This window comes from Drosophila biarmipes, chromosome 3L, assembly GCF_025231255.1.
Source record: "Drosophila biarmipes strain raj3 chromosome 3L, RU_DBia_V1.1, whole genome shotgun sequence".
In the NCBI taxonomy this organism is placed as follows: Eukaryota; Metazoa; Arthropoda; class Insecta; order Diptera; family Drosophilidae; genus Drosophila; species Drosophila biarmipes.
The window spans coordinates 12,648,547-12,670,188 of record NC_066613.1 but is presented as its reverse complement, the minus strand read 5'-3'; the positions used below and the strand labels follow the sequence as shown (position 1 = coordinate 12,670,188).

Here is a 21,642-nt window from a genome sequence, read left to right as displayed (position 1 = left end):
TTTGGGTTCTGGTGCCCGAGGGCTACAAATGTTGCCAAGCCAGGGCGCTGCACTTGCGGCCGGAAATCTAAATTTACAGCATTACAACTTCCGGTAAGCTGCTTATTGGCATAGAAACTCCGACGCTCAACGGTCGTCCAACTGCGAATAAAATCCGACAATAAAATGATTTATAAATAAACGTTTGCCTTGCCATATAAGTTTACATAGCCGCATTGGGGGGTGCGATGGAAGGAGGCTGGGGGTTGGGAAAGCAGCAATGACTGCTCGATTTTTGCGATTCCAATTGGCCAGCATTTGTTGCAAGGACCGCTGGCGCTATCGGTAGCGCATTATTAGCTTTTGTGTGCAATTACACATGAGTGCCGGCCATTTTTGCGGTGGTTTCGAGGGCCCGGCAATCAGCTAACGAAAATTTACCTACTGCCAATCCCGGGTGGAGTGCAGTTCAAGTGTCCGTGGAAAAGGAGTTATTAATGTTTCGGCCGAAAATGGCCCTTGAAAAGTTATATTTTAATGGGTCACGAGCATTGCAGATTAAGCAGCTTTAGGGAAATTTAACTGTAAATGGTTAAAATTTACAAGAAGGAATGAATTTCTTCGGCGTTGAGTGTTAATGAATATAGTAATTTTGTGAATCACAATTTCGGATCTACGAATCTTCATGGGTTTATTGGACCTTCCCGGAAAATTCGGAGTCTTTAGAATCAGCCAGAAAATTACCGCGATTAAATACTTAGCTTGTTAGCTACATCTTTTGGGACTCTGACTTTTTTTTTTTTAAAGTTAAACCAAAAAGGTGAAGGAAAAATATAGTTTTTTCGTCAAAAAACTAGTGGTTTATTTTCCGCCCAAAAATAATCAGTATTTTTGTCGAAACAATAAAAATAATGGCCCAAAAATGCAATGTCACACCTTGTTGAACTTGCAATAAAATCTTTAACAAAACTACAATCACACCAAAAAATGTTAAGTCCAAAAATTGATTTATCATACCTTGTTGAACTCGTTAAAAAATGTTTAATAATTTCACTACAAAAAATATTATTTTGTAACGTTTAGAAATGGTGGGCTCCCTGCTTTTTTATGTCAAACCTTGGATAGAAATAACTATATTAACACTATTTTCTAAATTTTTACAAATCGGAAAGGTGTAAAAAAAGAATTACCGAAGTAAATCAAAAAAGCAATGGTTTAAACTTAATGTTTATCTTCAATCAAAAATGGTGTGATACTTATGCGTAGTGAACAGTAGTACTTACCTGTAGTACAATACCTCCTCCTAAATTCCCGTTTCACCCAAAGTTTCCACTTTAGCTTCCGAGAGTTAACAACGTTTCGATGTGCCTCCAAGGTATGTTTCCCCCACCGTTGTCAATCAACTGGGATGGAACCCTTTGCGAAGCATTTCTGGGAATTAGTTGCCTGCACCTTGACTGTGAATGGAGTTCCGCTCGGTTACTTGCAGCGGCGAAGCCCAAACCAAAACTTTGGCACGACTTTTGCACTTTGCTCGGCTCACCTAACTTAAGTTACTGCGGGGCTGGCAAGGCCTGTCGTAGCTGGCCAAACTTGAGACTCGCTCTGGCATTGCTTTGTATAGGCGACTGTCAATCATTTCCGTCAAATTGCTGGGCCACTTAAAGCAGCTAAGACCGCTGGTCCGGGCAGTGGAAGTAACTTTTTAACAAACACTTCATGCAGAATGTTGGGCGAGTTCTTGTTTTCCATCTCGTCTCCGGCGAAAACCTTGAAACAATGTCAAAAGAAAGTTGCTACAAAGGGCAACTTGTCACAAATTGCGCATACGCCGCGTTGTCAACAGCTCGGCAACAAACTCGGGCCATAAAACCAAAGTCAAGTTCTGCTTGCTGCGGTAAATTTGCGCCATTGTTTGGCTTTCAACACATTTGATGGTGCCACTTCTTTGGGGGCTCGTGAAATTGAAAACTTTACAAATTCAGGTTCGGGTCACACTCAATACTTACTTATTGCAAATGCAAAATGCTTTTTGCCTCCCGTCCGGCCGACACCCAGGCAAAAAATAATAAAAGAAACCGAAAGGAAGCCGGAGCCCAGCCATAAAGTTAAATTGAACATAATTTAATTTGGCTGTGAACCGCAAAAGTTTTGCGTTTTTAATTAAACAAACAGCAACAGTGAAGGAATCAAAGAGCAGAAGCTGCGGCAAGACCCTTCAATGCTTTTACCCATCCGAACCCATCCTGCCAGCCAGATTCTCGCCCCATTCCAGGCCAAGGATTCAACATAAATCATGCTCGGCGCTGAAATTTTTAAAAATATTTTGCAGCGATAACTTTGCATTGTGCCGTGTTGTTGTTCTTGCCGTTGTCATTGCGATAATTAATCAACACGACGGCATAGTCCTAGGCACTGGCATTATCAATTACCAGATGATAAATTGTGCGGCAAAGAGTGCTTTCTTCAATGAAATTTATGATGCAATTGTTAAGAATCGGATAAATAATTTCAATGGATTCGCACGGACAGCTCTGGCCACATAAGGCGAAAAAAAGAGTATTAAAACGCCATTAATATGGCGCGTTATTATTTATGTGCGCGAAAGCCTCTCAAAGTTCAATGTCCCAGCCAAATATCAATTAGTAAGCCCTGTCAATCGCCGAACTGTTTATGCTTTTTATGCCTTTCATCGCAGAGAAATGCAATTTATTATGACAAAACCCTTAATCAGTTATTATCCCGCGAATCGCAATTATTCGCTTCTGTAATGCTGCGAAATTGTTTCCCATAAAAATAACAATTGAGAAATTAGTTTGGCCAAGGAGGAAGGCAGAAGAAAGGCAACTTGATATCAAACAACATGCCCTTTGTTTTGCAGTCGAACTTAATTGCACTGGCAGGGGGTGGAGGTGGCTGAGGAAGGGGTTGGGAGGGGGTTGGCAAGCGGTATCCCAGGACATTGGCCAGGACCTGTGCTGAATGCAGGCTCAAGAGAAGCGACAGCAAGAGCAGAAAATATAAATTGCATGCGAGCAAGGGCAGCTATTACCTGATGCACACAGATACGGATACGGCCACAGATACATCTGCGCACTCACCACCACTCTGGCAGCGGGAAAGAAGGATGTGTGTCCGTGTGCCAGGCTAACATGCACATCCCCCTCCCCTTCTGCGTGCGAGTGTGTGTGTTGTCTTTTGTGTGTAATTAAACAGTGCTGTTGGCATGAAATAAAATATAAGCACTGGCAGTCAACAACAAGAATCCTGCGAGGGCAGCCGGGTCGAAATCGGCATGGTGGGCCTCAGAGGGTTAAGGCAGGGGCCGGCGGAGGGGGTGGCGGAAACGTACAAAGCATGGCATGAAATTTTCTTGTCTTGGCATCCTGTCGCCGGATATGTTGCCTCAATATGGCCGCCGGATGAATGATGCGTGCACATACAGGGATGCGGATACATCCATAGCTACAGATACAGATACAAATACTGATTCACATTTAGGACTCGCACAAAAGACACAGATACATCCTACAGCTGAGCACCAGGACAATGGATATTTTATTGAATTGTGCCTTTGGAAATGCGTTCTACACAGCTCTCTTCCTATATTGTTTAAAATTTTAGCTATAAAGTATTTCTTAGGCCATTAGTTTGACACTTGAAAATTTAGTGCGCAACAAGGTTCGAACTCGATTCGATTGACCCCCGCCCCACTTCTCCAGCACTTGATTATGGACAGGGCATTGGCATTCCTTGGTTGCAGTTTATTTTCTGTCAGGCCATGGCATTCAACTAAAGCCAAATGTATTGGAAATAAAAACTGACAAAATGCTTAGCAATAAACAAGAGTTGGTCATGGGACAAACTTAAATGCTTTGCATTGTGAAATTTTATTTATTGTTCTGTATTTAATACCTTCGTGTGATTTAAATTAATTTAATCTTTTTTCGCCCGATTAAATCTCAAAGAGTAATATATTCTTTTGTTAAACAGTTAGGTCATAAATGTGCTGTCTCACAAAAAAAATGTGATTTCTTTTCGATAGCTTATTATAAAATGATATATAATTTGTATTCTAGGGTTAAAAGATGGATGGGGATACTTGATATTTATAAATCACAAGGACTTTAATGTGATTTTAATTAATTTTCCTTAAAAATAATATATTTGTTGTATTAAGTATTCAAAATAGTAAAAGATACTTACCAAACCATTCTGGGTTATTCATATTTTAAATATATTTAAATATATTTATACATTTAATACACATCCCTAGAGACGGGGCAATGGATTCCCTATATCTTTTTCCTTTGTTTTCAGTGCCCAACTTGTACGGCGAACCTTCTTAGGTAAATTAATAGCGGTGTTTCATGAAATCGCAATTACAAGGCGCATGTAAACCGCAGCCAGGCAACAACATCTAGTCGCTCATTAACACAGGATGCAATTCAACGGCAGTTAAACGAAAGCTAAGCGAAATTTGAAAGCGCCAAAAGCCAAATGCAGGGCCGAGACCCCAAAAACCAAACACCCAGGAGCTCTCCCCATTTCCATTTGCCGACTACATGCTGCCGGGTATTTAATTACCTGCGGTCGGGGCCATAACTTATGCCGTCCGCCAAATGTGTTGCGATATTTTGCACCTTTTGTTGCCGCTCGCCGGTCGGGGGAAGCGGGAAAAGCGGATTTGGCGCTGCCGTGGAAATTGCATGCAATTTTCTGCAGCTTGTGCGAAAATTGATAATAATATTAAAGTTTGTGCGCTGAAGAAAAGTGCGAGTAACAGCCCGAAGAACACGCCGTTCCATGTAGCCAGGGGCATAAGCAGCGGAAAACGAACATACTCTACTCCAGGCAACTTTTCCACAACAAAGTTGCGAGAATTTATAAATTATTTAATTGATAACTCTTAACTGACTTGTGTGATTTTTGTTTCGATTTTTAAGGGCCCCTAATGGCTCTTGAGCACCCATCACAAACTCATTAAGTTAACCAACATGCCCGCACCGCAGTTAAGAGTGTAAAATCCCTTTTTGTTCTTACGCCTCGCCCTGGAAAATTGCTAAGAAACTTTTATTATTCTCGCATGTCGACTGGCTGGCTGGGGGGCGAAGGGGTCGCCTGATTGCAAAATAAATGCAAGGCAAATGCATTTAAAAACTTTGCCAAAGAACTTGCCGGCGAATGGCAGGCAGCATTTTCCAAAATCGCTCCACGCACTTCCGGGGGGAATTGTGTCACACAAAAACCAATCAACTCGCCTCGAGTTGCATATCAAAATGAGTTTTGTTTCGCTGTTAGCTAGTAGGTAAAATGCAATAAAACTCAGCGGCACTCAAACATTTACACGCCGACATCAATAACACGCGAGGAGAAACACATTAAAATAAAACTATTTCAACGCTTACCCACTATTCGAGTTTTATGGCTGTTTGCTGGCAAAAATTCAGAACACTTTTTGGTGTACTGGAGGTGCTACTGCTGATTGTTATTGCTATGCCAGCTATTTTGTTTTAGTTGGCAATTAAAACCGATTTCTGAAATTCGCCGGCAGCTGACTATGTTCTACCAGAACCCTCTCTCAGCTCCCCCGTTCACCTTCGACTGTCGTAAAAGTCACGCGCCATAAAACTGACAGCTGTTAAAATGTTGTATGATTCGGGGCAAAGTGTGAAGTGCCCTCGGAGGGTGGTGGAAATTCAGGGGGGAAAAACTGCGGTTGCTTTGATGAGTTAATGTGCCATTAAGCGTGCAACCTCTTAAATTCCGCCATTGTCTGAAGAGCACTTGAAAAGCTACAACTGCAATTGTTATACGGCCAGGCTGAATAAGTAATCGAACTGAATGGCTCTATTGGGCTAAATGCGGCATAAACTTTACTGGTAAATAACCATCGATGCCAGGCGATAATTTCGGTTCTATCTGTATATCCAGTACCCAGAGCCAAAGTCTATTTGCTTGGACTTCCATCAAAACCCCCAACAAATAGCCCGTGCGCATTGTGTGATATTTTGACAATGGCTTCAATCATTCCACGCCGTCACATATGCAGCTGAAATCCGTTCAATATCCGGACGAGCGAGATTGCAAACCAGAATTTTAGTCATTATATATGGCCATTTCCGCATCATTTTCATTTGATTTTTGTTTCGTGGGGGGGCTCTGAAATTTTAAATGTGCAGCGGCCTGCATATTGATGTGGAATCATTTTGAATTTTGGTATTGCATAATTTCTGGGCATCGCGGTTCGAGTGCGACGCAGCTGGCGGTGCTCATGGTAAATGCTTTATGCAAATATCTGTAAAAATGCCAATTAAAACGAGAAATTCTGGGCCAAATCGAGCGGGACAACGCGGCGTATGGTTGATGTACCGAAATGGTCAAGAGCTTTGAGAAGTTTGTCGTTTATGCCCGGTTTAGTGCCAAAGCCCAGACGGCGAAAGCAAGACTAATTTATTAGTGCCACGTGTAATACTGGCAATTATTGAAAGCGTGAGACAAATAAAAATATATGGCGAAATCTATAGGGGAAGACAAATGTGAGCGGAAATCGTATATACTATATAGTCGCGCAAAATGTGTGTGTTTGTGCGAACAAATTGCAGTTGCCCGGCACGTTCGTGGCCAACAAATCACAAGCAATTATAGAAATTTAAGAAGAAATAGCCTGTTTTTCGAGGACCCAGGACCAGAGGAGCAGGGATCCAGGACCAGGAACAGCTGCCGCTGACGCAGGACACGGACACATAAAACTTGAGATGGGCATGAGTATTTGTTTAGTCGCCGCGACGACTAAATCGAAATTGTTTCGCAGATAAACGTTAAATATAACGTGACAGTTGCGATGGCCGGCGGAAATTGTATCTGCGATTAGTGAGCCTGTGTCAGGATGTCAGGGGTTACACTGGTAAGCACTTTATTGTTAAATGTACAAGAGCGATTATCGCCCTGTTCTACATATTTGTGTTCATTACAAGAGATTAGTGCCCGGCAATCGGTCCGTAATCCGTTTCGGGCCCGTCCTCGCACATCTCCACCGCGCTATACACCCGTACATATGTACATGTTCGTTGGGCGATTGGTGTCGCGCCCTATAAACTCCATTAATTTGCATAATTGCACTCAAGCATGTTTAATTTATATTTATTGCGTTATTACGCATATCAACGGACCGCAAATTCAACGACAACCGCCGAAATGCACCGTGCCCACAGCTGCAAATGCAGTTGAGGAATGCATCCAGATGATGCATCCCAGGAATGATGATGATAACGATAATGCTGATGGCGCTGGCCAGGCTCAGTGGCGGTCGATAGCTCCAAACTATGCAGCGTAAATTGCGGAATCCAATGTACAGGCTGCTCATCAGGGCTTAATTCCATTATAAAGTAGAGGGATGTCAGTATGCTAGCCAGGGGTATTCGATATTTAACCTATTTTGGGCAGAAAAATGGTTTTAAATCATGATCGATTGTTGACCGGCAAAAAATTCAAATGGGAGATTGGAAAATGTGGTTGAAAACTTACAAATCCTTACCAACTATATTTTCTACACGGTTGACATTTTCTACTTTTGCACCTAAAAGTATGCAACAATGTTTTGCAACACAGATTTTTGTTATAATTGCGATTCTTTTTTATCCTCAGCACACTTTTAGGCACTTCCCAAAGATATTTCAAATCTCTAAGCCCATTTCTTAAAATTTATTTAACTTAACAGTTTAAGTTGGGCTTTAGTGTATGTATTATTTACCAAGTTAAGTATTACTGCCAGTCTTAGGCCCTTTTCAATTACCTTAAGCAGCTGTGCATGCAAGGGGATTATAATTTTTGCTAATGAACCATATAATATCTCTGGACTTGACTTACACAACACCTAACAATGCCGGATATCTTGTTGCCTGCAAGGAATTCCCAAGCAGCCTGCCTGCATTGTTAATAATCCCTCATAGTTAAGCCAAATTGAAATATTTTGGCCAAGCTAATCAAGGCTCAACAATGTGCACACCCTTTTCAATTTCCATCTCTGCAGCAACTAATTAAGCCATAATCATTCCGAACAGCTTCTATCTGTGCATTTTATCTTATTGTTTGCCACCTTCGCCACACAATGTGTGGGTATTTATTTACGGCCAACGGCTATCGGAGCCAGCTTCTCTACGCCGGGCAACAAGTGGGCGATATAGATGCATATACAATTCCTGTTAATTATTTAATTAAAACTTTTATCTGGCCACGCACACGCACACGCACACCGGATTTCCACCCCTTTGGGTGCGAGCTGCTCGGAAGTTTTTGTTTCGAGTTTCGAGTCTGTTTGAGTTTAGTTTGGCCGAGAGTTTCCATGCAAATAGTTTTCTTCGGGAACTTTTTATCAAGTTGCTGCAATGGAAATTGCAATTGTTGTGTATATATTTGGATTTTGCCCGCTTGCGAGCGGCTCCTTCCAGGTTTTCGCCCTGGCATGTGACGGGGCTCGGTAATTAACATCATGAAGGGCTCTAGATGGATGTGCATGATTTATCTTTGCGCGCGTTTTAAAACACACTCAAGAGGTTCATTAATTCTCGCCTAACACGTTGCAGATTACTCATACGCAACTTTGCCCGCCTGTTGTGCGTAACACACACATTTAGTACCCAAGAAGCTGAAGTGAGCAATTAAAAGCTCATTAGCATTTGAATGTTTCACGCTAACGGGGTGAAATATTCATCCGAGCAAATCCCTGTGAGACTTGACTAGCTGATTCCAGTTTTTTCCCCGCCCCAAATAAATATATTGCTCTCCGTTGACTAGAGAATTTCTCACGCCGCATGTAGTCCCGCCGAAGTTTTTATTAAATTCTTTTTTGCCTCCGCCGACTTGCAATCAATTACGCGGCCCGTCCGACATTTATGGTTTTTGTTTGGCCAGAAAGGAGAAAGCAGGAGCCAAAGCAAAAGCAAAAGTTATTTTTATTATAATATTTTTTGCGAAGGTGGCCAGGCCGAAAAATGATTGCAAGAGTTAAAATTAAAAGCAAATGTAAAATCATATTTCTATGTGTAAACTTTTGCCAAGGCCTCAAGGTCCTTGCCAGAGCCGCTAGCCGAGTGAAACAAAAGTTTTTTAATAAAATGTTTGCCTTTCCACAGTTCCCAGTTCAGAACTTTATTGAGAGCCGTGGAGCAGTGGAGCTGGAGAGCTGCAGGTGCTCCTGGAAAAAGCAGGAAAAATCGGCGAGCCCACAGTTACAATAACACAGTGCAGGACTCCTAGCAATAGGCCACTGCCAGAAAGGTAATCGAGTATGAAAATTGATATTGAAGTTGCCTCCTCTCCGTACACACCTATACTTCCTTTTGAAAACAGGACTAAACAAAGGCAGCCGCCTTCGGGAAATGAAAACGAGCCGCCAAAAGACAATTGAAGGCATTTTGCCCCGTGTTCACGGTGCGTATGCGTGTTGTTGCAGCTGTATTGCCTTGGCCATATCGCCATCGCAAAACTAAACAGTGCCCGCGGCGCGAATTTCAACTTGCCATTGTCAATCGCAGACAGCGGCAAAGTTCATTTAATTTTATCATCGATTTACGAAACTCGATAGAAATCTTCGCCCCGCCACTCGAGGGCCAAGGTGCAGATTGAAAATTTATTACATTTTTATTGCTTTAATGTGCGCGATAATCGAAAATTTATTTAACGCGGCGAAGGCTCAGGCTGTGGGGCATCCGCTATTCCTATGGCGAGGGCGTGGCCAAGTTTGATTTGTGGCCACAAGGCCGCAATGGAACCGCCGAGACTTTAAACTGGGGGTACAAAGATATAGATAGAGGTATCTACAAGCAGCTTTGCATGCATAATTAACACAGGCCTGAAAAAGGTAGGAGCTGGGCGGGCCGAAAGGAAAGGCCCAGGGAATGGAGTGGCCAAAGTTTTGACCCACAATGGTTATTGAGCTGCTCTACCTTTTGCTGCTGCTGCTGCGGCTGCTGTTTTCGGGGCTGGCCAACTTAATTGTAATTTCGAAGCAATTTCCTGGGCCCAGTGTTTGTAATTAGTTGGCCAGAGTTATTTCTTTTGACCGACGACCACCGACGACGACGACGACGACGACGACGATATACCAAATGGCTTCCATAGCCAATATTCCTTGGATATAATCGCTGGGAAAATTTCACTCTGGCTGCGGCGCAGATAGGGGAAAAGTTTGCTATGCTATTCAAACATTTGTGTTAAGCTGCAGGTAACCAACTGCAAATAAGTTGCCAACAAACGACAGGCGGTGGTCGGGCGGGCGAGTGTTTGTGTGCTTGTGGGAGTTAACATTGTAAGCCGCTTATGCTGAGCCAAAAATTTCTGTTTGTTTTCCGAATTTAAGCCGCAAAATGGCGCATGTGTGTGAGCATTATAAAAATATACAGCTATTCAGCTGAACGGCGCTGGAACTGCGCTGATCCTTTGGCCAACAGGAAGGACTTCCCCAGCGTTGCGCATACGCCGCGTAGGAAATGCAGTGCAGGGCACTTGTTAGCGAAAAATGTGCAATTATTACGAGATGTTTATGGCATTCATTAAATAAATATTATAGTTTCAGGCATTCACTTGGCATTACAGCGAATTGCAGTGCGCATATTAAATATGCTCCACAGCATTTGAATTATTAATTACTATTCAAATAAAGCAGCAAAAGTTAAATTGAGAGCGTTTTAATTTAAATAAATATAAATATAAGTACAAATACACATAAATGGGCACTGTAATAGGGCGGCAACAGATGAAATTGGACATTAACGAAGGGTTTTCCCGAAAATAATTTCCATTGGAGTTCGTGAAAATTATAAATTAAAAATTCACAAATAAATAGTAATTATGGAAATCAGTAATTGGGATCATGAAAAGTTTAATAATCACACGTTCCGGATTAATTTCTATAAATTAAGGATAAATTTGCTAATGATTATAACTTAATTTTAATAAATATTAATGCTAATATATGCGTATGTACGGTAAAAGATGAAAGTAAACATTAACAGAGGATGGTTTTTGAAAATGATTTCCAGTTGATTAACTATTTCAGTAACTCAAATAAAATACAATATTAATTATAAAGGATTTTGTAAGATGGAATACTCATATGAATTAATTTCTACAAATAAAAAAGAAACCCACTAATGATCTTTTCGAGGAGAAGTTCAATGCCGTAACACATGGGATTAATTACAATTTTTATTTGCTTTACACCAACAACGGCCCGTGTTTTTCTGCGCCTTTTTGTGCAGTTTCAGTGACAACAGCTGCCCGTTTGGGCAAATAAAAATAAAACATTTAAATGCATGACATCGAATGGAAATTGACACATTCAATTTGGCATCAATTTAGCCGGCCAGCTGCAACAAATTGCCAAGAGATTTACAAAGCCAGCAGTTGCCAAGTGCCCATTCCCGTTGCCATTGCCGTCGATTCCCAGTATCCCGTATCCCGTATCCCGTGTCCGTGTTCCCTATCCTGAATTGCCCCCATACCATTTCAACTTAACTTTCCTTTTGCTGCAATTTAAGTTTTGACTGGCTCGTCTTGATTTCATTTCGAAGTTATTCCCCATCCCGCCGACCGCCGTCGTGCAACTCTCAAATGCAAAAACTTTGCTAATGCTAACCAGCCCTGCAAGTTGGGCAAAAGTCAATCGGCAAATGCATTTCTGATATCAAACATGGACTGCCCCAGCCCCATCTGCATAGAGCATTCTTATGCCGATGCTGGGAGCTAGAATAAAGTTACAATTAAAAGTTCTTTGGATCCGTTTTACAAGCGCATTAATTCTGTGCAACGCATAACTAATGATTTAATTTCTCCTTCTGCCGGCCCTGCTCTCCGGTTGCTGGGCCTGTTTTGCCATCATTAGCAACTTAAAAATGATTATTTGCAATGCAAATTCAGTTGGAGAAAAACGGAGTCTAGAGAATATGAAATGTGTGCCATCTGCATGAGAAATGCAGCAATTATGCCAGATTGAGAGTCAGAGAAAAGAGCTGAATTTAAGCTAAGGCTGGCTAGGGAACATGGATATAACCCCATGTAAAAGGCAGGGGATTTAAAGAGGCCACGTCTCATTACACCTCTGAGGTGCCAAATATTCACACACTTTTCGCACACTCACAACAAGCGCTCCCCAGATGATCTCGGGGATAACTTTTTCTATAAGCGTAATAATGACCTCGCCATAATAGACAGCAACTAGACGCAATCCCCACAAAAATTGAAATACAGCTCCCAGTGCACACATTTTTCCCAGCCAGCTGGGGGGAAAATCCGTCGAGTGGGGAGGTGGTGGTCCTGGGAAACTGGGGCCTGGACGCTGTAGCATTTTTCACTGCCTACATCGCGACGAGGCGGCCATAATGTCATTTAATTAAACGCCAGAGAGCAGTTGCCCGGGCCCCTGGCTGTTGTTTGCTGCTCTGTTACTTGTGCTCCATTTCTGTGCTGCTTTTTTTGGGGGTTTTTGGATTTCTGGTTACTTGTGCGCGGGGTCAGTAGCGGCAGCTAAACGGTTAACCAAAGTTAACCGGCTCCACATAATTTGGCCAAAAGAGGAGGCCAAGGACCAGCAATTTATGTTCATTTGCATAGATATTAAAAATTGTTAGGAAGTCATTAGTAGGCATCAGTCAAATGACGCAGCCTGCATATAAATTAAGCATAATTTTATTAGGCCAACTCCCCGGGAAGGTCAACCCACTTGACAAATGTCCACGGGGGGCATCCTCCTGGCTGCCAGAGAAATAAGGGAAAAACGTGTGCTTGTTGTCGTATTAATTATTAGTTTTAATTGCGTTTTGTTTGGGTGGGCCTCTGTTTTTTTTTCGTTAACAAAATCAGCCATTCATCCCTTGGCCAAGTAGGGGGTAAATCTCATTTATACCCGCACAAAACCAAGCCCATACATATTCCCCCGTTTGACTTTGCCGGTTTGGCACAAGGACGAAGCAACGGCTCGAATAACCCCAAAAATTGTGTGCAATTAAATACTTTAAGCCATAATGTATTTTTCACAAGTTGAGCAATGTTGACCATTTGGTTGCGGATGTGGTTGATGCCCCTATTCGAGCGCCGCCGCACCACCGCCCGCAACCCTGCTGTTCAGTGTAAATTACATGCACAAGAGGCCAACAAAGAAAACTCATTTGTATTCCGAGACCCGAGGACCCCCGGCCCTTAACCCCACACTGACCAACGGCCGCAAGTCAAAAGCTCAACCACAAGCAATTTTATTATTTTTCCTTGGCTTTTTTTGCTGGTTTTAAACACATCTAGAGAGATAACTAATTCGAGTTGCGTCTGCTGTTTGCTTATCAAAAATTTTAATTGCGTTTTTTTCGACTTTTTCGCATGCCTTTGAGATTTGGTGCCGCCGCGGCTTATCTATTTATTATGTGTTGTGTGTGGATTTGTTTGGCCAACTGTTCGATCTGGGCTTCCTTTTTGGCCGAATCCGCCAGGGAGACTTGGCGCCATCGCAGCGCAGCCCGGCCAGCTCACGTTCGAGCTCCGGCTCCTCCGCTTCCACTCCCACTTCCACTTCCGTTTCCGCTCCGATATTAAATGGTGCGCGTAATTAGATTTTAAATTTATTGTTCTGTGTGCTGGTATTTATTTTGCCTGCCTTGGTGTGCATAACAATGCAATGGCTGCAATAAATAAATAAACAAAACGTGAATGTGAATTCAATGGCGCGGCATCTGAGTGGGTATTTGTGTAGGGATATAGGGATAGCTGGGCCTCTGGGGAGCCGCAGGATGGGATCTACACAGACTTAAAATAAGTAACAAAAAAATGTTTGGAAAATTAAAAATACTCACCTGATGTACAGTTTATAGAGTGTTGTTCGTGAGTTGCAAACATTATAGTAAATGTATTAAATCTATTCCTTTTTTACTTTGATTTCGTTTACCATCACTTAATTTTTATAAATGTTCAATGTTCATCCTAAAAAAAATTGAAATGCCTAAGATTATGTCAATTTTTGATATTTTCTTTTTTATCTTAAGTTTTTTAGATAATTAATATCAGACTAAAAAATAAAAAAATAAATAAATAATATTTATTTATACATTTTTTTTTAAAGGAAAATATTTTGGAACTCTTCTTAAATGAAGTCATAAATAATACATATCACAGTGTTGTTCAGAAGCGTTGTTCCATGAGGTTCATATAATCATAATTAATTATTTATTTGAGTAAATCTCGTACAAAAAATACTGAATAAAATGAATACGAATAACCCCCATTATATTTGCTAGTGCACCATTATGGTGATTTCCTTTTTGCCTAGTGTAAGGCAGCTGTGGCGCCGGGCCAAAATTGTTGTCCGCCAGTAAATTGAATTTGGAATCGATTACCTGATTGATGCTGCAAATCTCTCGGCCCATTCATTGGTTAAAGTACACTTCAAACATGAGCAGATTTAAGAGTTAATCATGGGGCATCGGGCAGATTGCATCTGCACTCAGGCGGACAAATTCCGGCCTCCTTTCGACTAATTTATGGCTCATCTTTGCCGAGCTCCTGCCGCAAAACTGCGGCCATCCGGCGACCGATTCATGGACTGTCATCCCGACCGCAGACATGTGGCACCACAGACAAGATACTGAGGCACTGGGGCACGGAGACCTGCCATCGGGCCGTCCACCGAGTGGACAGATGGACAGCTGGACAGGTGGAGTGGCAAGCCTTTAAATGTACATAAATTTTCGGGATGGCGGCGTGAGTAATGAGCGCTTAATAAGGCGCCATTGGCATATTTTTAAGTTCCGGACGGAGCGGAACGCAGTGCATGTTTCATAATTTACATATTGCGAAAATATTTGTGCTCATTAAATATGCGCAAAATAAATGCGACCGTGCGACTGCAGCTGAAATTGTTGGCTGGCATGTTTGCAAATTTCATAAATCACCGCTGTTAAAAACGTTGCCATCGCACTTGCTGTAGCTGCCGATGATGAGTTGTCTGTTGTAGCCGCTGGCGATATGAACTGGCGGATCCGGTGCAAGGCAACCGCTCGGGGCCCGGGGTGATGGGAGGTGCTCGACCATCTGCCTCGCCTTGTTTACACATGTTCAAAACGCAAATGAGCCGTAAAGCGCTGATAATGCAACAAACTGACAATTGACGATTCAACACAGTCCACCCGATGCCACCCACGCCAGATACTTTAATATTCCAGAGGTAGATTAAGTTTAAACAAATATATTTGATGTGTTCAAGGGAAATACATCAATGGGAAGTTCAAGAACAGATTATATAACATTAGAAGGACTCATTAGGTAAAACTCATTAAGCACTTATTTAAATAGTAAAGATAATTATTGTTTTGGATTTACCTGCACACATGTTAATAATATTAATTAATATGTTGTGCTGAGAAAATTAAATCTCTAAATAATGATAAGTATCTTAGAACTATATCTGCACAAACATACTTAGTAACTAGAATGTTTAATAACAAGTCTTCAAAATTGTATTAGGTTTTTTAGGAAGTATCCAGAATCTTTAATAATTTCTGTGACACGTACATTTTTTCGGTTGATTTCCGCATGAATATGGTGAACTTCAAGATTGACTTCCAGTTGATATGATTTTTTTCGATGTACACCTGACTTCTGATTCAGGTTTCTGGGCCATCGGCTTATTGTTTTTCCGACTCTGGACCACAATGTTATTTTTCTGTTTTTTTTCGCCAGCGCTGATAGAGTCATTCCATCCTTGAGCTCCTGTCTATATCAGTTTGCCCCCGTCCTGTCGGCAGCATTAAAAAATATGCCAATAACGTGGCCAACTCGCTGGCAGGGCAAATGATGCGTTCTCGTTTCAGATGCGAATCAAAATGAGTCGGCTGCCAGGAGAGATAGCTCATGCATGTCGGCAGTGGGCGGGCCGGACCGCGCCCACTTTTGGACAATGGCGCGAAATGTGTAACGGAAACCACAGTTGAGTGCACGGCAGTGAATGAGGGATCGAAGGATTGAGTCCAAGTCCGGACCCGGAGCCGTACCCGGATCCGGGTGCCGGTCCAGTAATGCGGACAATAAAATTTTAACGTAAATGTTGCGTAATTAAATGTGCTCGCCGCACGGCAGCGTAAAACGAGATTGAGATTGTTTTTCCTCCGTATTGACCGGCAAACAAAGGAGAAGAAAGATATGCCAGTCGGCTGGGGAGACCGTTTCGAATCTGTTTAAAGAACACACAGCATAACTCAGAACTTATTGAGGTTAATGGAAGTGGAGGTTGGTGCACTGAAGTAAAATTACGATAATGTATTGCAAGAGTGCTTTCCGGCCAGGTAAAAAATGTTGGCTTTCTTCAAGACTTTCATGCGGTTTTGCGCTTTTAAATTCGAGATTTTCAATGGAGCTTACATGTACTTTTAAAATTTATTCCGGTTGTGTTGGAGAAGACAAGAGAACATCAACAACCCAACCCACCCGACGAGCTTATGCCGGAATAATGTAGCCCTAACATCAGACGAATATCCCTACGATTGTGACATTAAATTATGTCAAAGTACCACATTTATTCGTAGTTTAAAATTAGTTTACAAGTAAAAATATTACAAATACCTTTTTAATTAATATAAAGTATTTATGTTAATTACCGCCGATGCCACTGATATTAATTTGACCGCAGCTTTTGGAATTTACACTTTACCCCAAGTCCATTCCTAATTAAAGTCCTTGTTACATAATCCTTCATCGGCGCGACCAAGCTGCCGGCATACTTTTGAGCGCCTCGGCGGTAACCGCAGAATGCGCTGTGGTCAAAGGAGCACAAGTTGCCGACGTCGTCATATCGATTAAGCCATCAAAACTTCGACCGCTTATTAATGCGCGTACACCAGCGCTAAAGTGCGGTCATAATTCAAATGAGGCGCCCCCAGTTCTTGGCTTTTGAAGGGCGGCGAATGGAGTCTCGGATCAATTGTTTGGCCAGCAGCGATGAGGAAACTGAATCTGCTCAACCGCTTCACTCGGCGCTTCCTGTTTCTCATCGTGCTGGTGACCCAGATCTGTGGGGTCACCACCTTCGTCTACAGCTCGAGGCAGCAGTGCTTTCGACAATCCGGATTCCTGCGGCTGTACTCCAGCTTAATTCTGTCTTTAGTGGGATTAATCGTCGTCATTAACATAAGTAAAATGCTTCATAATCTCCAAAGTGCGTGGCCATACTTGGCGGGCAGTGTTGTGATTCTGGTAGTCCGAGTGCAAGGATTTATGGATAGTCAGGAGATCGCAGAGCTATTGAATCAAACGATTGGAGTCCTGAGGCAGGTGAAAGTGATGGCCAGGCATCCGAATATCTTTCGATTGAAACACCTCCTGCTCCTTCTTTTGACTTCACAAAATCTTTTGCGATCCCTGCACGTGGTGGTGGGCATTAGTAGCCACTCCGGAGAAGCTTTTGACACGCTGGCCAATGGTTTTTTGTTACTGATTCTTCTGGGAGTTCTGCTGAGCTTCCTTCTGCAGATCACCATCAATATTTGCCTTTTTGTGGTTCTCATCGCCTGCTACAATCAACTTCAGCGCTGCACTCGGCGAATCTCCAAAGATATGGATAAACTATGTCAATCCCAGGTCCTTGAGAGTGGACAATTCTTGGTCTTGGTGAAACAATTGCAAGGAATCATTGAGAGGTTGATTCGTCTACGCTCAAGCGTTTTCCATCTGACCCTTAACATCATCCAGCACTATCGGTTCCACTGGCTTACTACTATCATCTATGGATTAATGCCCTTTTTCTGTTTTATGGCTATTCATCGAAATGGTTTTTTCTACCTGACTATTTCTGCACTAAACATAGTTTTCCAGTGTACCATTTTTCAGTTCCTGTCACATGAATCTAGGATAACAAGGAGCTTTAGCAGTTTTCACTTGATCAACTATAATAGTGAAATTGATAGAACAGTGAGTAGGTATTAACTATCTAATAGATTTGGCTTTAAATGACTTTCTTCAAGCACAGATTGATGTTCTACTCCACCAGGAAATCAAGGAACGCATCAGGGTCACCATGTATGGCATTACGCTGGACACCAGATTCCTCTTGAAACTGCTGTCCTTTAGTGCTTTCTGTGCGTTTGTTAAGCGGCAGGAATACTTGCACCTCCACTGTCCTTAATAGATCCTGTCATTTAACTGTCAAATTAAAGTCGAAGTCCTTGTCTCAATTTCGATATTGTCTCTTTGTCTATTATTAGCATTCTGGGTTGTCATGTTATCGCAACTGTTGTGCGGCAATGTCAATTGCAGAAGTCAAAAACTGCCTCATAGATGCCTTCCGAGATACTTTGCCGGCAATTACGTAGCCGTTTCATTGTTCCTCCTCCAGCTCGAACAAGCTTCATAATATTTTCACTTTTATGGCAGGCAACATAAAAGACGACGGCACTGGCAATAGCAACAACATCATCATTATCAACACCATCAAAGCCCGGAAAATTCCACCTTCTCGCCCCTGGTCTCCCCTTCAATTGTCGTAAAATCATAGGAAAAAAAGAACGGAGGCAGCAGAGGCGAAAAGTGTGAGTGCGTAAATTTCTCTCTGGACTTGGAGTCGCTCAAGTGTCCTTCCATTCTGTGTCATAAAATTAACGCTTTATATGAACGAAAGCATAAGGCGCTCGATTTTTATCACCAAGGCCAACAAGAAGGCCAACAACGCATCCGGACCAAGGCAGTGCAGAGGGAAAAAAATTGAGTGATAGGTTAGACTTGTCCAACTGGAGTGTAACTAAAAATATAATACTATTCTTATAAGTCGTTTAATAATGATAGCTATATGAATATCTATTGTTTCCAAATAAATTATGAATTTTAAAAATTAAACTATGTTCTGTTTCGGAACTCTCAAAACTATTTATCCATTTCTGAACTATAGAAACGAAGAGTAAATGTAATAATAGTGTGGGAGAAGAGAAGATGCGTTTGTTTGTAAAATTATAACTATTCTTACCCTTTTTAATAAAAATGCACTATATACCCCATGAAATACACTTATTCCAACGTTTTTTCCAATCTTCGAAACATGCCAAATAGTCCCTTTTCATCTTGGATTTTTCCTTTATTTTCTCAATCGAATCGCACTTAGTATTGATATTTTCTCGCTGTGCAGCAGCTTGAATAGAGCCTTACGAGAGCATAAAAAGTTTAGAGTTGAATTAGAAGGACAAGGAACTGGGACCGAAGGGCGTTGGGTGCTTGAAGAGATGGCCCCACAACGAGTGTCTAATTATTTACGTGCAATGAAAGTTATGAATTGGGGCCAGGCCAAGGCTGGGCCAAGGCTGGGTAATTCAAGGCAAAGACAAGTAAATATCTCCGAACAGCCCTGTGCCTTTGCTGTCTGGAAAGGGAGACAGTCTGGTTCCGTAGCCAGGCACTTGTACACATGCTCGTGTTGTGTCTATGTGTGAATCGTTTTCTGAAATTCAATAGCGTCCGGTGGTTATAAATTCGACTCAGTATACTAGACAATTCGCCGAATACAACCTCGAAAATGCTGACGGCCCAGCAGACCGAATTCAAGATGATGGACTGCGGCACCGAGACGCTGACCGACTCCCGCTCGAGCTCCAGTCCGGATCTGAAAACGCTTTCTGAGATGGACCTGCGCAAGCCCTTCAAGGAGATCGTCGATATGCGCCTGAAGCATCCCCTGGAGAACACCTGGACGCTCTGGTATCTGGAGAACGACCGCACCAAGTCCTGGGAGGACATGCAGAACGAGATCACTAGCTTCGACATGGTCGAGGACTTTTGGAGTCTGTACAATCACATCAAGCCACCATCCGAGATTCGAGTGGGCAGCGATTACTCATTGTTCAAGAAGGGCATACAGTGAGTGCAGTTTTAATTTGATATACATTGCAAAAGGAATACTTGTATAAATGAATCGGAGATACAAATATCTCCAGAAATGCTGAAGTTTTCACAGGAATCATATTCGACCTTGTAAAGCCAATTCCGTTCCTCTTTCAGACCGATGTGGGAGGATGATGCAAACAAGTACGGCGGCCGCTGGGTCATCAATATGGGGCGTGGCTCCAAGCTGGAGCTCGACAAGCTCTGGCTAGATGTGGTAAGTAGCCATGGGCTTTGTGTCCGTTGACTGTCACATCTTCTGCAGATACACAACCTCTTTTCTGCCCACTGACAGCTACTCATACTGATTGGCGAGGCCTTTGAGCACACTGAGGAAGTCTGCGGCGCTGTTATCAACTTGCGCGGGAAGAGCAACAAAATTTGTGAGTATCACTTAAAAAAAAATTTATGTTACTAAGTTGTATCTCTATATAATCTATAACAAATTGTAACTTTAGGTAACAACTCTAATGCTAAAATGTACCTTTCCTTAATTTTTTAAAAGGGAACAAACAAATTTATTTTGCTTTGTAAAGGATCTTTTCTTAAGTTTATATATATTTTTCAATGTCTCTAGATTTTTTATATCATTGAGATACAATTTTCCTGGTTAATACTCCAAATTATAGGTCCTTCTTTATATTTTTTTAAGAAATTTCCAGATTTAAATTTATCACAGAATCTGTTTTCTTCGATTCTTATGTTAAAACTATCTTAAAAGATATAACTTTTTAAGACACCCCACCCGATTTTCAGCAGTGTTCTGAGCTTTACCAGCCACTGAGCACCACCATGACAACTCCTAACTCCGTTTCCCTATTCCGCCAGCAATTTGGACCGCCAACGGGCACAACGAGCTGGCAGTCATGGAGATTGGACTCAAGCTACGCGACCTGCTCGTCCTGCCGCCCCACCAACTGCAGTACCAGCTGCACAAGGACTCGATGTCCAAGCAGGGATCGGTGGTCAAAGCGGTTTATTGCGTGTAAGCCGCCCGGTTGTGGATGCACCCACAGCCACACCCACAACCCATATTTCCATGGCCGCTTTCGTCGGCTGCTGTTTTCAGCGCGTGTATCCAAAAAAATGTAAAAAAAATGTATCGTAACACACAACGGGTTTTATGAATTTGACAATGTTAAAAATGGCAAAGAAATCTGTATATATATAGACTATACTACATATTCGCGTTGGGCCACCCCCTGAATTCCCACGCTTTAAGGTCCCAAGGAGCTCTTTTCATGCCGCTAGCTGGGCTCTTTACGCTCCGCGAAATGTTATGCAAACATATGCCGCACCAGAGCGCAAATAAAATGGTTTATATACACTTGCAGTTTGTACTTTTGGCCGGGCCAACTAGAAGTGCACAGTGACTGCAAAAGATAAACGTCCACTTGGCTCGCTTGGCTGGCCGAGCGAAAAACAAAGGACCGAAAAGGGTCAACAATGGCCGTGGCGGATTGTCCGTTCTAGCGGGAGCCGTGGCAGCCGGAGCCTGAGCTGGATCTCTGGGATCGCTGGTATCTGGAACTGGCGTCGAGGGCCCCGAAAGCGGAGACAATTGAATTTTGATGAAAGGCCGAAACCCGGTGCCTCGCGCAGCATTAAAATTCATGCTAAGTGCTTCGGGATGCACGAAGGGAGGGGCTCCTTTCAAACTTGAACACGGGTAATTGGTATGTAATGAATGTTTCTTAAAGGAAAATATATTAAAAGCTGATTTTTAATAGGTCAATAATGGCTTAAAGAAATAATTATCAA

The 21,642-nt window shown here is 42.3% G+C and overlaps 2 protein-coding genes across 2 annotated transcripts; both read left to right on the top strand.

The window, feature by feature from the left end:
- Positions 1-16,956: 16,956 nt before the first annotated feature.
- LOC108028000 (uncharacterized protein CG32395) lies at positions 16,957-18,139 on the top strand. Its single transcript, XM_017099628.1, has 2 exons — positions 16,957-17,925; positions 17,984-18,139. The coding sequence occupies exons 1-2, from the start codon at positions 16,957-16,959 to the stop codon at positions 18,137-18,139; spliced, it is 1,125 nt and encodes a 374-aa protein (XP_016955117.1).
- Positions 18,140-19,365: 1,226 nt separating this feature from the next.
- LOC108028157 (eukaryotic translation initiation factor 4E1) lies at positions 19,366-21,065 on the top strand. The gene is made up of 4 exons (XM_017099816.3): positions 19,366-19,857; positions 19,999-20,098; positions 20,177-20,264; positions 20,710-21,065. The coding sequence occupies exons 1-4, from the start codon at positions 19,517-19,519 to the stop codon at positions 20,868-20,870; spliced, it is 690 nt and encodes a 229-aa protein (XP_016955305.1). The 5' UTR covers positions 19,366-19,516; the 3' UTR covers positions 20,871-21,065.
- The last annotated feature ends 577 nt before the right edge of the window (positions 21,066-21,642 follow it).